This window comes from Oncorhynchus clarkii, chromosome 13 (assembly GCF_045791955.1).
Source record: "Oncorhynchus clarkii lewisi isolate Uvic-CL-2024 chromosome 13, UVic_Ocla_1.0, whole genome shotgun sequence".
Taxonomy (NCBI): domain Eukaryota; kingdom Metazoa; phylum Chordata; class Actinopteri; order Salmoniformes; family Salmonidae; genus Oncorhynchus; species Oncorhynchus clarkii.
In genome coordinates, this window is record NC_092159.1 from 66545764 (window position 1) to 66563263 (window position 17500).

The 17500-nt window shown below is 42.6% G+C and overlaps 1 protein-coding gene across 1 annotated transcript in view; it reads left to right on the forward strand.

Annotated features, from left to right (window-relative positions):
* The window catches only part of LOC139423634 (protein kinase C beta type-like), a 110256-nt gene that overhangs the window by 89113 nt on the left and 3643 nt on the right, over nucleotides 1-17500 (forward strand). The window contains exons 12-16 of the mRNA XM_071175220.1: nucleotides 2224-2286; nucleotides 3483-3621; nucleotides 7872-7952; nucleotides 8226-8333; nucleotides 11488-11628. Of these exons, the coding sequence (XP_071031321.1) occupies nucleotides 2224-2286; nucleotides 3483-3621; nucleotides 7872-7952; nucleotides 8226-8333; nucleotides 11488-11628 (532 nt within the window). The remainder of the gene's footprint in view (nucleotides 1-2223; nucleotides 2287-3482; nucleotides 3622-7871; nucleotides 7953-8225; nucleotides 8334-11487; nucleotides 11629-17500) is intronic.

A 17500-nucleotide genomic window follows, 5' to 3' on the forward strand; every position in this document is an offset into this window, starting at 1 on the left:
TTAACCAACAGGTGTAATGCTACTTACAGGCCCTTAACCAACAGGTGTAATGCTACTTACAGGCCCTTAACCAACAGGTGACCTCACCGTGAAATGCTTACTTACAGGTCCTTAACCAACAGGTGTAGACCTCACCAACAGGAGAGTTTACAGTCTAACCAGACACCCAGGTATTTGTAGTTGTCCACATATTCTAAGTCAGAACCGACCAGAGTAGTGATGTTGGACGGGCGGGCAGGTGCGGGCAGTGATCGGTTGAATAGCATAAATTTAGTTTTTACTAGCATTTAAGAGCAGCTGGAGGCCACGGAATGAGTGTTATTTGGAGTTTTGTTAAGTGTCCAAAGAAGGGCCAGAAGTATACAGAATGGAGTCGTCTGCGTAGAGGTGGATCAGAGAATCTCCTGCAGCAAGAGCGACATCATTGATGTATACAGAGAAAAGAGTCGGCCCGAGAATTGAACCCTGTGGCACCCCCATAGAGACTGCCAGAGGTCCAGTCAACAGGCCCTCCGATTTGACACACTGAACTCTGTCTTGAGAAGTAGTTGGTAAACCAGGCGAGGCAGTCATTTGAGAAACCAAGGCTGTCGAGTCTGCCGATAAGAATACGGTGATCGACAGAGTCGAAAGCCTTGGCCAGGTCGATGAAGACGGCTGCACAGTATTGTCTTTTATCGATGGTGGTTATGATGTCGTTTAGTACCTTGAGTCTCTTGATGAAGCTTCACGTCTTTCTCTGGCACTGTTTCGAGTCAATGTCCTGGATGGGCGGGGGCACGGTCCAAGTGATGTCCTGGATGGGCGGGGGCACGGTCCCAGTGATGTCCTGGATGGGCGGGGGCACGGTCCCAGTGATGTCCTGGATGGGCGGGAGCACGGTCCCAGTGATGTCCTGGATGGGCGGGAGCACGGTCCCAGTGATGTCCTGGATGGGCGGGGGCACGATCCCAGTGATGTCCTGGATAGGCGGGAGCACGGCCCCAGTGATGTCCTGGATGGGCGGGAGCACGGTCCCAGTGATGTCCTGGATGGGCGGGAGCACGGTCCCAGTGATGTCCTGGATGGGCGGGAGCACGGTCCCAGTGATGTCCTGGATGGGCGGGAGCACGGTCCCAGTGATGTCCTGGATGGGCGGGAGCACGGTCCCAGTGATGTACTGGATGGGCGGGAGCACCGTCCCAGTGATGTACTGGATGGGCGGGGGCACGGTCCCAGTGATGTATTGGGGGCCTCGTCACCACCCGATGGAGGGCCTCGCGGTCGTGGATGGAGCGATTCCTGTACCAGGCCGTGATGTAACCGGTCAGGATGGTCTCGATGGTGCAACAGTAGTATTTGGAGATGACCCGGGGTGGTGTGCCAAATTCTCTTCAGCCGCTTTAGGAAGTAGAGACGTTGTTGCGCCCTCTTGATGTTCTTGATGAATGTCGCGTCCTGTGTGATGTGGGAACGCCGAGGAACTCTAAAACCCGCGTCTCTCTCTCTAATCCCGTTGATGTGGATCGCGGCATGTTCCCTCCCTCCCGCTTCCTGAAATCAACAATCAAACTCCTTTTGTTTTGCCGTCGTCGAGGGTAGAGGTTGTTGTCACGACGACAACACAAGGCCAGTTCACTTACCTGCCCTCCTTATAGGTTGACTCGTCGTCGTTGGTTATCAGGTTCCTTACAACCGCGGTGTCGGCAGCAAACTTGATGATGGTTGTCGGTGCGAAGCCACGCGGTCGTTGCTGAACAGGGTCCTTCCTGTCAGGAAGTGCAGGATCCAGTTGCAGAGGGGTGATGTCCAGGGACCCAGGGCTCTGAGCTTGGTGTCGACCTCGGAGGGAACAGTAGTGTTGAATGCTTTGAACTGTAGTCACGTAGGTGTTCCTCTTGTCCAGATGTGTTTTTCGGCCGTGTGACTTGGGGAAGGAAACGGTATTATTTCGGCTTCTCCTCAGCTCTCTCTCTTTGAGAGTAGGTTTTGAGGGGTCGATATGTGATTGGACGGTTCGAACACGGACATGTTTGCCACGTCCTGTTGATCTTATCAGATATACTGTAAGTATGGCTAAAGACACACCTTTATCCCTCTCCTCTCCTCTCCTCTCCTCTCCTCTCCTCTCCCTCTCCCTCTCCCTCTCCCTCTCCCTCTCCCTCTCCTCTCTCTCTCCTCTCCTCTCCTCAACTCTCCACTCCTCTCTCCTCTCCTCTCCTCAACTCTCCACTCCTCTCTCAGGTTCTATGCAGCAGAGATAGCCATAGGTCTGTTCTTCCTTCATCTGAAAGGAATCATTTACAGGTGAGTCTTTCGTCACAACATCATCTCAGACAGAGATACTCATCACAACGTCATCTCAGACAGAAATATTCATCACAACATCATCTCAGACAGAGATATTCATCACAACATCATCTCAGACAGAGATACTCATCACAACATCATCTCAGACAGAGATACTCATCACAACATCATCTCAGTCTTGGCAGGAACTAATGGGATCGCTATTGTTGTCTGGTAATTTGGATATTTTTGTACCCCGTGAACAGTACTGTACCATTCTGTCTGAGTGTCTAGTCTGTCTCAGTGTCGTTTCCTGTAGAGATCTGAAGCTGGACAACGTGATGCTGAAGGACACATTAAGATAGTCTGTCTCTGTGTCGTCTCCTGTAGAGATCTGAAGCTGGACAACGTGATGCTGAAGGACACATTAAGATAGTCTGTCTCTGTGTCGTTTCCTGTAGAGATCTGAAGCTGGACAATGTGATGCTGAAGGACACATTAAGATAGTCTGTCTCTGTGTCCTTTCCTGTAGAGATCGTACCCTTCTGTCTGAGAGTCTAGTCTGTCTGTGTGTCTCGTTTCCTGTAGAGATCGTACCCTTCTGTCTGAGAGTCTAGTCTGTCTGTGTGTCGTTTCCTGTAGAGATCGTACCATTCTGTCTGAGAGTCTAGTCTGTCTCTGTGTCGTCTCCTGTAGAGATCGTACCCTTCTGTCTGAGAGTCTAGTCTGTCTCTGTGTCATCTCCTGTAGAGATCATACCCTTCTGTCTGAGAGTCTAGTCTGTCTCTGTGTCGTCTCCTGTAGAGATCGTACCCTTCTGTCTGAGAGTCTGTCTCTGTGTCGTCTCCTGTAGAGATCGTACCCTTCTGTCTGAGAGTCTAGTCTGTCTCTGTGTCTCGTCTCCTGTAGAGATCTGAAGCTGGACAACGTGATGCTGAAGGACACATTAAGATAGTCTGTCTCTGTGTGTCTTGTTTCCTGTAGAGATCTGAAGCTGGACAACGTGATGCTGAGGGACACATTAAGATAGTCTGTCTCTGTGTGTCTTGTCTCCTGTAGAGATCTGAAGCTGGACAACGTCATGCTGGATGCTGAGGGACACATTAAGATAGTCTGTCTCTGTGTGTCTTGTCTCCTGTAGAGATCTGAAGCTGGACAACGTGATGCTGAGGGACACATTAAGATAGTCTGTCTCTGTGTCTTGTCTCCTGTAGAGATCTGAAGCTGGACAACGTCATGCTGGATGCTGAGGGACACATTAAGATCGCAGACTTTGGGATGTGCAAAGAGAACATGTTAGACGGTGTCACCACCAAGACCTTCTGTGGGACCCCAGACTACATCGCTCCTGAGGTGTGTGTGTGTCTGTGTGTGTGTGCTTGTGAGTAATTCAGTTGATTATGGTTCACACGTTAGTTTGACAGGAGAGACAGATGGTTCAGTTCCTAGTGTTAACACCTACTGTGTGAGAGAGACAACACACACACACACACACACACACACAAAACACTCACACACTCGTAGTGCTGTAGACAGTGTGCTATGTCAGCGCAGGTTCACCTATCATGCTGTCTAGACCAGGTTCACCTAACATGATGTCTAGACCAGGTTCTACTCTACTCTATCATACTCTAGTATATTATACTCTACTCTGTTATACTCTATTATATTCTACTCTTACATTCTACTCTACTCTGTTATACTCTATTATATTCTACTCAACTCTATCATAATCTATTATATTCTACTCTATTATACTCTATTATATTCTACTCTATTATACTATATTCTCCATTATATTCTTCTCTACTCTATTATACTCTATTCTCTGTTATATTCTACTCTACTCTATTATACTCTATACCATATTATATTCTACTCTATTATACTCTATTCTCCATTATATTATTTTCTACTCTATTATACTCTATTCTCTGTTATATTCTACTCTACTCTGTTATACTCTATTATATTATACTCTATTATACTATATTATATTATACTCTATTATACTATATTCTCTGTTATATTATACTCTACTCTGTTATACTCTATACTCTATTATATTCTACTCTACTCTATCATACTCTATTATATTCTACTCTACTCTATTATACTCTATTATATTCTACTCTGTTATACTCTATAATATTCTACTCTATTATATTCTACTCTATTATACTCTATTCTCTGTTATATTCTACTCTACTCTGTTATACTGTATACTCTATTATATTCTATTCTACTCTGTTATACTCTATTATATTATACTCTATTATACTCTATTCTCTATTATATTATACTCTACTCTATTATACTCTATACTCTAGTATATTATACTCTACTCTGTTATACTCTATTATATTCTACTCTTACATTCTACTCTACTCTGTTATACTCTATTATATGATACTCTACTTTGTTAAGCTCTATTATATTCTACTCTTACATTCTACTCTACTCTGTTATACTCTATTATATTCTACTCAACTCTATCATAATCTATTATATTCTACTCTATTATACTATATTGTATTCTACTCTATTATAGTCTATACTCTATTGTATTCTACTCTACTCTATTGTACTCTATTCTCTATTATATTCTACTCTATTGTGCTCTATTACATCCTACTCTACTCTGTCATGCTCTATTATATTCTACTCTACTCTATCACACTCTATTATATTCTACTCTATTATACTCTATTCTCTATTATATTCTACTCTACTCTATTATACTATATTCTCTATTATATTCTACTCTACTCTATTATACTCTACACTCTATTACATTCTACTCTACTATATTATACTCTACACTCTATTACATTCTACTCTACTCTATTATACTCTGTACTCTATTATATTATACTTTACTCTATTGTACTCTATTACATTCTACTCTACTCTATTATACTCTATTATAGTCTACTATATTATACTATATTCTCCATTATATTCTTCTCTACTCTATGTTACTCTATTCTCTGTTATATTCTACTCTACTCTGTTATACTCTATACTCTATTATATTCTACTCTACTCTGTTATACTCTATACTCTATTATATTCTACTCTACTCAATTGTACTCTATTACATTCTACTCTACTGTGTTATACTCTATTATATTCTACTCTTACATTCTACTCTACTCTGTTATACTCTATTATAGTCTACTATATTATACTATATTCTCCATTATATTCTTCTCTACTCTATTTTACTCTATTCTCTGTTATATTCTACTCTACTCTGTTATACTCTATACTCTATTATATTCTACTCTACTCTGTTATACTCTATACTCTATTATATTCTACTCTACTCAATTGTACTCTATTACATTATACTCTACTGTGTTATACTCTATTATATTCTACTCTTACATTCTACTCTACTCTGTTATACTCTATTGTATTCTACTCTATTATACTATATTCTCAATTATATTATTCTCTACTCTATTAAACTCTATTTTCTGTTATATTCTACTCTACTCTATTATACTCTATTCTCTATTATATTATACTCTACTCTATTATACTCTATTATAGTCTACTCTGCTCTACTCTATTATATTCTACTTTATTATACTCTATTCTCTATTATATTCTACTCTACTCTGTTATACTCTACACTCTATTATATTCTACACTACTCAATTGTACTCTATTAAATTCTACTCTACTCTGTTATACTCTATTTCATTCTACTCTACTCTGTTATACTCTATTCTACTCTACTCTATCATACTCTATCATATTCTACTCTATTATTCTCTATTCTCCATTATATTCTACTCTACAATATTATACTATTTTCTCTGTTATATTCTACTCTACTCTATTATACTCTATACTCTATTATATTCTACTCTACTCTATTGTACTCTATTATATTCTACTCTACTCAGTTATACTCTATTATATTCTACTCTACCCTATTACACTCTATATTATACTCTATTATACTCTATTCTCCATTTATATTCTACTCTACTCTGTTATACTCTATTCTCTATTATATTCTACTCTACTCTATTATACTCTATACTCTATTATATTCTACTCTACTCTATAATACTCTATTCTCTATTATTTTCTACTCTACTCTATTATACTCTATTCTCTATTATATTCTACTCTACTCTATAATACTCTACTCTACTCTATTATACTCTATTCTCTATTATATTCTACTCTACTCTATTATACGCTATTCTCTATTATATTCTACTCTACTCTATAATACTCTATTCTCTATTATATTCTACTCTACTCTATTATACTCTATACTCTATTATATTCTACTCTACTCTATAATACTATATTCTCTATTATATTCTACTCTACTCTATTATACTCTATTCTCTATTATATTCTACTCTACTCTATAATACTCTACTCTACTCTATTATACTCTATTCTCTATTATATTCTACTCTACTCTATAATACTCTACTCTACTCTATTATACTCTATTCTCTATTATATTCTACTCTACTCTATTATATTCTACTCTATTTTACTCTATTCTCTTATAGTCTACTCTCCTCTACTCTATTATATTCTATTATATTCTACTCTAATCTATTATACTCTATATTCTACGCTACTATACTCTCTATTATATTCTACTCTATTATACTCTATACTCTATTATATTCTACTCTATTATACTTGATTATATTATTCTCTATTATATTCTACTCTATTATACTTTATTATATTATAAGCTATTTTTTTCTTCTATACTGTACTCTATTATACTCTATATTCTACTCTATTATACTTTACTCTATTCCACTCTACTATATTCTACTCTATTTTATTCTACTCTATTCTACTCTATATTCTACTCTACTCTGTTCCATTCTACTCTATCCTTCTCTATTCTACTCTATATTCTACTCTACTCTATTCCACTCTACTCTATTCTACTATATTCAACTCTATTATATTCTACACTTTTCTACTCTATATTATATTCTCCTCTATTCCACTCTGCTCTATTGTACTATATTCTAATCTATTCTACTCTATTCTACTCTATATTATACTTTACTCAATTCCACTCTACTCTATTCTACTATTTTTTACTCTATTCTACTCTACTCTATTTTATTCTACTCTATTCTACTCTATATTATACTTTACTCAATTCCACTCTACTCTATTCTACTATATTCTAACCTATTCTACTCTACATTCTACTCTACTCTGTTCCACTCTACTCTATTTTATTATATTCTTCTCTACTATATTGTATTCTACTTTATTCTACTCTATATTATACTCTACTCTATTCCACTCTACTCTATTCTACTTTACTCTATTTCATTCTACTCTATTATATTATAATATAATCTCTTCTACTCTATTCTGCTCTATTCTATTCTTTTATATTCTACTCTATTCTACTAAATTCTATTCTATCGTACTCTTCTAATCTCTTCTCTTCTAATCTATTCTGTTCTTCTATATCCTCTCCTCTCCTCTCCTCTCCTCTCCTCTCCTCTCCTCTCCTCTCCTCTCCTCTCCTCTCCTCTCCTCTCCTCTCTCTCTTCCTCTCCTCTCTCTCTTCCTCTCCTCACCTCCAGATCATTGCGTACCAGCCCTATGGGAAGTCAGTGGACTGGTGGGCCTTTGGAGTTCTGCTGTATGAGATGCTGGCTGGACAGGTAGGTGTGTGTGTGTGTGTGTGCACATATGTTAACATTTACTGTGGACATTAACCAATCCCCTCCCCCCTCTGTCCTGTCCTCCCCTCCTCCCCTCTGTCCTGTCCTCCCCTCCTCCATCTGTTCTCCCCTCCTCCCTCTGTCCTCCCCTCCACACTCCGCCCTCTGTCCTGTCCTCCCCTCCTTCCTCTGTCCTGTCCTCCCCTCCTCCCTCTGTCCTCCCCTTCTCCCCTCTGTCCTCCCTCTGTCCTCCCCTCCTCCCCTCTGTCCTAGCCTCCCTTCGATGGTGAGGACGAGGATGAGTTGTTCCAGTCCATCATGGAGCATCACGTCTCCTACCCCAAGTCTATGTCCAAGGAGGCTGTCGCCATCTGCAAAGGGGTGAGGGGGAAAACACACCTCCTAGAGGTTGGGGAGGGAGAGAGAGAGAGAGGGAGAGAAAGAGATTGATAGGATGAAAGAGAGAGAGAGAGGGAGAGAGAGAGAGAGGAGGAGGTTGGGAGGGAGATAGGGGAGTAATGTTGGGGAGGGAGGGAGAGGAGAGGAGGGGGAGGAGATTGGGGAGAGGGGAGGAAATAAGGGGGAGGAGGTTGGGGAGGGAGAGGAGAGGAGGTGGGAGATTGGGGAGAGGGGAGGAAATGAGGGGGAGGAGGTTGGGAGGGAGAGAGGGGAGGAAAGAGAGGGGGAGGAGGTTGGGGAGAGAGAGGAGAGGAGGTGGGAGATTGGGGAGAGGGGAGGAAATGAGGGAGAGGAGAGGAGGGGGGAGATTGGGGAGGAAATGAGGGGGAGGAGGTTGGATAATGAAATGCAGTATGTCTCCTCTCCTCTGTCCTTCTGCAGTGTTCGTTCTGAAGAGGAGCTTTTCTCTGTCAGTCTTCCTTATTCTCTGTTTATCCATCCTCTAAACACACACACACACACACACACACAGCCCAGTTATCCAGCAAAGCAGAGTCCATCCCTCTCTATCAAACCTCAGTCTCGTCCTCGACCGTTACCCTTCAGTACCCACTTCCATCTCACACACACACACACACACACACACACACACACACACACACACACACACACACACACACACACAGCCCAGTTATCCAGCAAAGCAGAGTCCATCCCTCTCTATCAAACCTCAGTCTCGTCCTCGACCGTTACCCTTCAATAACCACTTCCAACACACACACACACACACACACACACACACACACACACACACATATATCAGTCACAGGGGGATTGAAGAGGATATAAAATAGAAGCCCTCATTCCATTGATAATCCAGTGGGGGCTCTCAGAACATAAAGGGGAGGAAATGTCAGAGAGGTTTAGCGCCAGCCAGACGTGATGCTATCTTCTCTCTCCTCTCCTCTCCTCTCCCTCTCTCTCTCTTCTCCTCTCCTCTTCTCCTCTCCTCCTCTCCCCTACCCTTCTACCACTGTCCTCCTCTCCCCTCCCCCTAAACTCCTCCCTCTCCCCTATCTCCCTCTCTCTCCCCTTATTTCCCTCCCTCCCTCTCCCTCTATCTCCCTCTCTCTCCCCCTATCTCCCTCTCTCTCTCCTCCTACCTCCCTATCTCCTTCTCCCTCATCCTATCTCCCTCTCTCTCCCCTATCTTCCTCTATCCCTCCTATCTCCCTCTCTCCCTCTAACTCCTATCTCCCTCTCTCTCTCCCTCCTCATATCTCCCTCTCTCCCCTCTAACTCCCTCTATCCCTCCTATCTCCCTCTCTCTCCCCCCTATCTCCCTCTATCCCTCCTATCTTAGTAAATTACAGAACACACACCTCTGCCTGTCCATCTGGTTCTATGTAAAGTACTGTGTTATCTCTCCATCTGGTTCTATGTAAAGTACTGTGTTATCTCTCCATCTGGTTCTATGTAAAGTGCTGTGTTATCTGGTTCTATGTAAAGTGCTGTGTTATCTGGTTCTATGTAAAGTACTGTGTTATCTGGTTCTATGTAAAGTACTGTGTTATCTGGTTCTATGTAAAGTGCTGTGTTATCTGGTTCTATGTAAAGTACTATGTTATCTGTCCATCTGGTTCTATGTAAAGTACTGTGTTATCTGGTTCTATGTAAAGTACTGTGTTATCTGGTTCTATGTAAAGTACTGTGTTATCTGTCCATCTGGTTCTATGTAAAGTACTGTGTTATCTGGTTATATGTACAGTACTGTGTTATCTGTCCATCTGGTTCGATGTAAAGTACTGTGTTATCTGGTTATATGTACAGTATTGTGTTATCTGGTTCTATGTAAAGTACTGTGTTATCTGGTTCTATGTAAAGTACTGTGTTATCTGGTTCTATGTAAAGTACTGTGTTATCTGTCCATCTGGTTCTATGTAAAGTGCTGTGTTATCTGGTTCTATGTAAAGTGCTGTGTTATCTGGTTCTATGTAAAGTATTGTGTTATATGGTTCTATGTAAAGTACTGTGTTATCTGGTTCTATGTAAAGTACTGTGTTATCTGGTTCTATGTAAAGTGCTGTGTTATCTGGTTCTATGTAAAGTACTGTGTTATCTGTCCATCTGGTTCTATGTAAAGTACTGTGTTATCTGTCCATCTGGTTCTATGTAAAGTACTGTGTTATCTGGTTCTATGTAAAGTACTGTGTTATCTGGTTCTATGTAAAGTACTGTGTTATCTGGTTCTATGTAAAGTACTGTGTTATCTGGTTCTATGTAAAGTACTGTGTTATCTGGTTCTATGTAAAGTACTGTGTTATCTGGTTCTATGTAAAGTGCTGTGTTATCTGGTTCTATGTAAAGTACTATGTTATCTGTCCATCTGGTTCTATGTAAAGTACTGTGTTATCTGGTTCTATGTAAAGTACTGTGTTATCTGGTTCTATGTAAAGTACTGTGTTATCTGTCCATCTGGTTCTATGTAAAGTACTGTGTTATCTGGTTATATGTACAGTACTGTGTTATCTGGTTCTATGTAAAGTACTGTGTTATCTGGTTCTATGTAAAGTACTGTGTTATCTGGTTCTATGTAAAGTACTGTGTTATCTGTCCATCTGGTTCTATGTAAAGTACTGTGTTATCTGGTTCTATGTAAAGTACTGTGTTATCTGGTTCTATGTAAAGTAATGTGTATTCTGTCCATCTCAGAGTCTGTGGGGGTAAGGAGTACTTAGGGAAGTGGGTAGGGAGGGGGGGGAGTCTACTGTCTCTAACTAACCCCCTCCCTGTCCCCATGGAGTCTCTAACCCCCTCCCTGTCTCTATGGAGTCTCTAACCTCTAACCCCCTCCCTGTCTCTATGGAGCCTCTAACCTCTAAACCCCTCCCTGTCCCTATGGAGCCTCTAACCCCCTCCCTGTCTCTATGGAGCCTCTAACCTCTAACCCCCTCCCTGTCTCTATGGAGCCTCTAACTTCTAACCCCCTCCCTGCCTCTATGGAGCCTCTAACCTCTAACCCCCCCTGTCTCTATGGAACCTCTAACCCCCTCACTGTCTCTATGGAGCCTCTAACCTCTTACCCCCTCCCTGTCCCTATGGAGCCTCTAACCTCTAACCTCCTCCCTGTCCCTAGTTGATGACCAAGCACCCTGGGAAGCGTCTGGGCTGTGGTCCGGAGGGGGAGCGAGACATCAGGGACCACGGGTTCTTCCGCTATATGGACTGGGACAAAGTGGAGAACAAGGAAGTACAACCGCCATTCAAACCCAAAGCTGTGAGTCTCCCCCCCCCCTCTGTCTCCCTCTATGGAGCCTCTAACCCCCCCCCCCCTCTGTCTCTCTCTATGGAGCCTCTAACCCCCCCCCCCGTCTCTCTCTATGGAGCCTCTAACCCACCCCCCCCCATCTCTCTCTATGGAGCCTCTAACCCACCCACCCGTCTCTCTCTATGGAGCCTCTAACCTACCCCCCCCCCGTCTCTCTCTATGGAGCCTCTAACCCACCCACCCGTCTCTCTCTATGGAGCCTCTAACCTACCCCCCCCCCGTCTCTCTCTATGGAGCCTCTAACCCACCCACCCGTCTCTCTCTATGGAGCCTCTAACCCACCCACCCGTCTCTCTCTATGGAGCCTCTAACCCACCCACCCGTCTCTCTCTATGGAGCCTCTAACCTACCCCCCCCGTCTCTCTCTATGGAGACTCTAACCTCCCCTGTCTCTCTCTATGGAGCCTCTAACCCCCCCTGTCTCTCTCTATGGAGCCTCTAACCCACCCACCCGTTTCTCTCTATGGAGCCTCTAACCCCCCCTGTCTCTCTCTGTCCCCTTCTATCCTTTCAGCTGGTTCTCCTTTTGTTCAACGTTGATAATGATGATATTGATGGTGATGATGGTAATGGTGATGGTGATGATGGTGATGATGGTGGTGGTGATGATGGTGATGATGGTGGTGGTGATGATGATGGTGATGGTGGTGGTGATGATGATGGTGATGATGGTGGTGGTGATGATGGTGATGATGGTGGTGGTGATGATGGTGATGATGGTGGTGATGATGGTGGTGGTGGTGATGGTGGTGATGATGGTGATGGTGGTGATGATGGTGATGGTGGTGATGATGATGGTGGTGGTGATGATGGTGGTGGTGATGGTGGTGGTGGTGATGGTGGTGATGATGGTGATGGTGGTGATGATGGTGATGGTGGTGGTGATGGTGATGGTGGTGATGATGGTGGTGATGGTGGTGATGATGATGATGTTGGTGATGGTGATGGTGATGGTGGTGATGATGATGGTGATGGTGTTGAGGATGGTGATGATGATGATGTTGGTGATGATGATGGTGATGGTTATTGCGAACGTATGAATGAAAGGAATGTTCATGGAGAACTGCAGTTTACTGGTGTGACCAGCGTGTGTATCAGTTCCACCTTGTTGTTGTTGTTGTTTACTGGTGTGACCAGCGTGTGTATCAGTTCCACCTTGTTGTTGTTGTTGTTGTTTACTGGTGTGACCAGCTTGTGTATCAGTTCCACCTTGTTGTTTACTCGTGTGACCAGCGTGTGTATCAGCTCCACCTTGTTGTTGTTGTTGTTTACTCGTGTGACCAGCATGTGTATCAGTTCCACCTTGTTGTTGTTGTTGTTTACTGGTGTGACCAGCGTGTGTAGCAGTTCCACCTTGTTGTTGTTGTTGTTTACTCGTGTGACCAGCGTGTGTATCAGCTCCACCTTGTTGTTGTTGTTTACTGGTGTGACCAGCGTGTGTATCAGTTCCACTTTGTTGTTGTTGTTGTTTACTGGTGTGACCAGCGTGTGTATCAGTTCCACCTTGTTGTTGTTGTTGTTTACTCGCGTGACCAGCGTGTGTATCAGCTCCACCTTGTTGTTGTTGTTGTTTACTCGTGTGACCAGCATGTGTATCAGTTCCACCTTGTTGTTGTTGTTGTTTACTGGTGTGACCAGCATGTGTATCAGTTCCACCTTGTTGTTGTTGTTTACTCGTGTGACCAGCATGTGTATCAGTTCCACCTTGTTGTTGTTGTTGTTTACTGGTGTGACCAGCGTGTGTAGCAGTTCCACCTTGTTGTTGTTGTTGTTTACTCGTGTGACCAGCGTGTGTATCAGTTCCACCTTGTTGTTGTTGTTTACTCGTGTGACCAGCTCCACCTTGTTGTTGTTGTTTACTCGTGTGACCAGTTCCACCTTGTTGTTGTTGTTTACTGGTGTGACCAGCTCCACCTTGTTGTTGTTGTTGTTGTTTACTCGTGTGACCAGCGTTTGTATCAGTTCCACCTTGTTTTTGTTGTTTACTGGTGTGACCAGCTCCACCTTGTTGTTGTTGTTGTTGTTTACTGGTGTGACCAGCTCCACCTTGTTGTTGTTGTTGTTTACTCGTGTGACCAGCGTGTGTATCAGTTCCACCTTGTTGTTGTTGTTTACTCGTGTGACCAGCTCCACCTTGTTGTTGTTGTTTACTCGTGTGACCAGTTCCACCTTGTTGTTGTTGTTTACTCGTGTGACCAGCTCCACCTTGTTGTTGTTGTTGTTTACTGGTGTGACCAGCGTGTGTATCAGTTCCACCTTGTTGTTGTTGTTGTTGTTTACTGGTGTGACCAGCGTGTGTATCAGTTCCACCTTCTTGTTGTTGTTGTTGTTTACTCGTGTGACCAGTTCCACCTTGTTGTTGTTGTTTACTCGTGTGACCAGCTCCACCTTGTTGTTGTTGTTGTTTACTGGTGTGACCAGCGTGTGTATCAGTTCCACCTTGTTGTTGTTGTTGTTGTTTACTCGTGTGACCAGCGTGTGTATCAGTTCCACCTTGTTTTTGTTGTTTACTGGTGTGACCAGCTCCACCTTGTTGTTGTTGTTGTTGTTTACTGGTGTGACCAGCGTGTGTATCAGTTCCACTTTGTTTTTGTTGTTGTTTACTGGTGTGACCAGCTCCACCTTGTTGTTGTTGTTGTTGTTTACTGGTGTGACCAGCGTGTGTATCAGTTCCACCTTGTTGTTGTTGTTGTTTACTGGTGTGACCAGTTCCACCTTGTTGTTGTTGTTGTTTACTGGTGTGACCAGCGTGTGTATCAGTTCCACCTTGTTGTTGTTGTTGTTTACTGGTGTGACCAGCTCCTCCTTGTTGTTGTTGTTGTTGTTTACTGGTGTGACCAGCTCCACCTTGTTGTTGTTGTTGTTTACTCGTGTGACCAGCGTGTGTATCAGTTCCACTTTGTTTTTGTTGTTTACTGGTGTGACCAGCTCCACCTTGTTGTTGTTGTTGTTGTTTACTGGTGTGACCAGCTCCACCTTGTTGTTGTTGTTGTTGTTTACTCATGTGACCAGCATGTGTATCAGTTCCACTTTGTTTTTGTTGTTGTTTACTGGTGTGACCAGCTCCACCTTGTTGTTGTTGTTGTTGTTTACTGGTGTGACCAGCGTGTGTATCAGTTCCACCTTGTTGTTGTTGTTGTTTACTGGTGTGACCAGCTCCACCTTGTTGTTGTTGTTGTTGTTTACTCGTGTGACCAGCGTTTGTATCAGTTCCACCTTGTTGTTGTTGTTTACTGGTGTGACCAGCTCCTCCTTGTTGTTGTTGTTGTTGTTTACTGGTGTGTTGTTTTTCCATCAAAAGGCAGGATCTGTCAGAACAGAGCCTTAATGAGTCCAGACCTTCTTCCTCTCTCCCTCTCTCCCTCTCTGTCTCCCTCTCGCTCCCTCTCTCTCTCTCCATCTTTATCTCCTTCTCTCTCTCCCTCTGTTGTAGCTGTCAGAGACGTCAGACCTCCTGTTGTTTAGTTGTGCTACCTGCTGAGAGAGAGAAATAGACCGACAAAGAGAGGGAGAAGAGAGCGAGAGAGAGTTCACCTTTATTTTTTTTAACTTAGGAGTCCTATTGAGACCAAGGTATCTTTTACTAAAAGAAGCATCTTACAATTACTTAACAAATTACACTTAGGAAATACAGCAGGAACATAATGACACTTAGGATATACAGCAGGAACATAATGACACTTAGGAAATACAGCAGGAACAAAACTACACTTAGGAAATACAGCAGGAACAACACTACACTTAGGAAATACAGCAGGAACAACACTACACTTAGGAAATACAGCAGGAACAACACTACACTTAGGAAATACAGCAGGAACAAAATGACACTTAGGATATACAGCAGGAACAACACTACACTTAGGAAATACAACAGGAACATAATGACACTTAGGAAATACAGCAGGAACAACACTACACTTAGGATATACAGCAGGAACAACACTACACTTAGGAAATACAGCAGGAACAACACTACACTTAGGATATACAGCAGGAACAACACTACACTTAGGAAATACAGCAGGAACAACACTACACTTAGGATATACAGCAGGAACAACACTACACTTAGGAAATACAGCAGGAACAACACTACACTTAGGAAATACAGAAGGAACAACACTACACTTAGGATATACAGCAGGAACAAAATGACACTTAGGAAATACAGCAGGAACATAATGACACTTAGGAAATACAGCAGGAACATAATGACACTTAGGAAATACAGCAGGAACATAATGACACTTAGGAAATACAGCAGGAACAAAACTACACTTAGGAAATACAGCAGGAACAACACTACACTTAGGATATACAGCAGGAACATAATGACACCCAGGAAATACAGAAGGAACAACACTACACTTAGGATATACAGCAGGAACAACACTACACTTAGGAAATACAGCAGGAACAACACTACACTTAGGATATACAGCAGGAACATAATGACACTTAGGAAATACAGCAGGAACATAATGACACTTAGGAAATACAGCAGGAACAACACTACACTTAGTAAATACAGCAGGAACAACACTACACTTAGGATATACAGCAGGAACATAATGACACTTAGGAAATACAGCAGGAACATAATGACACTTAGGAAATACAGCAGGAACAACACTACACTTAGGAAATACAGCAGGAACAACACTACACTTAGGAAATACAGCAGGAACAACACTACACTTAGGAAATACAGCAGGAACAACACTACACTTAGGATATACAGCAAGAACATAATGACACTTAGGAAATACAGCAGGAACATAATGACACCCAGGAAATACAGCAGGAACAAAATGACACCCAGGAAATACAGCAGGAACAAAATGACACTTAGGAAATACAGCAGGAACAAAATGACACTTAGGAAATACAGCAGGAACAAAATGACACTTAGGAAATACAGCAGGAACAAAATGACACTTAGGAAATACAGCAGGAACATAATGACACTTAGGAAATACAGCAGGAACAAAATGACACCCAGGAAATACAGCAGGAACATAATGACACTTGGGAAATACAGCAGGAACAAAATGACACTTAGGAAATACAGCAGGAACATAATGACACTTAGGAAATACAGCAGGAACATAATGACACTTAGGAAATACAGCAGGAACAAAATGACACTTGGGAAATACAGCAGGAACATAATGACACTTGGGAAATACAGCAGGAACATAATGACACTTGGGAAATACAGCAGGAACATAATGACACTTGGGAAATACAGCAGGAACATAATGACACTTAGGAAATACAGCAGGAACAAAATGACACTTAGGAAATACAGCAGGAACATAATGACACTTGGGAAATAGAAAATAAATATATCTGCGAGCATATTTTCTTTATACAACAAGCTACGACCACGTGACTCACTGTCTGGAGGAGCCATCCATTGTAGTGAATGGGACGGTGTACCTAATAAACTGTCCGATGGACCAGTAACTGGATGCCTCGATGCCTGTCTGCCTGTTTTATACAACAAGCTACGACCACGTGACTCACTGTCTGGAGGAGCCATCCATTGTAGTGAATGGGACGGTGTACCTAATAAACTGTCCGATGGACCAGTAACTGAATGCCCCGATGCCTGTCTGCCTGTTTTATACAACAAGCTACGGCCACGTGACTCACTGTCTGGAGGAGCCATCCATTGTAGTGAATGGGACGGTGTACCTAATAAACTGTCCGATGGACCAGTAACTGAATGCCTTGATGTACGTGACTCACTGTCTGTGGTAGCGATCCATTGTGGCGAACGGGACGGTGTACCTAATAAACTGTCCGGTAAATG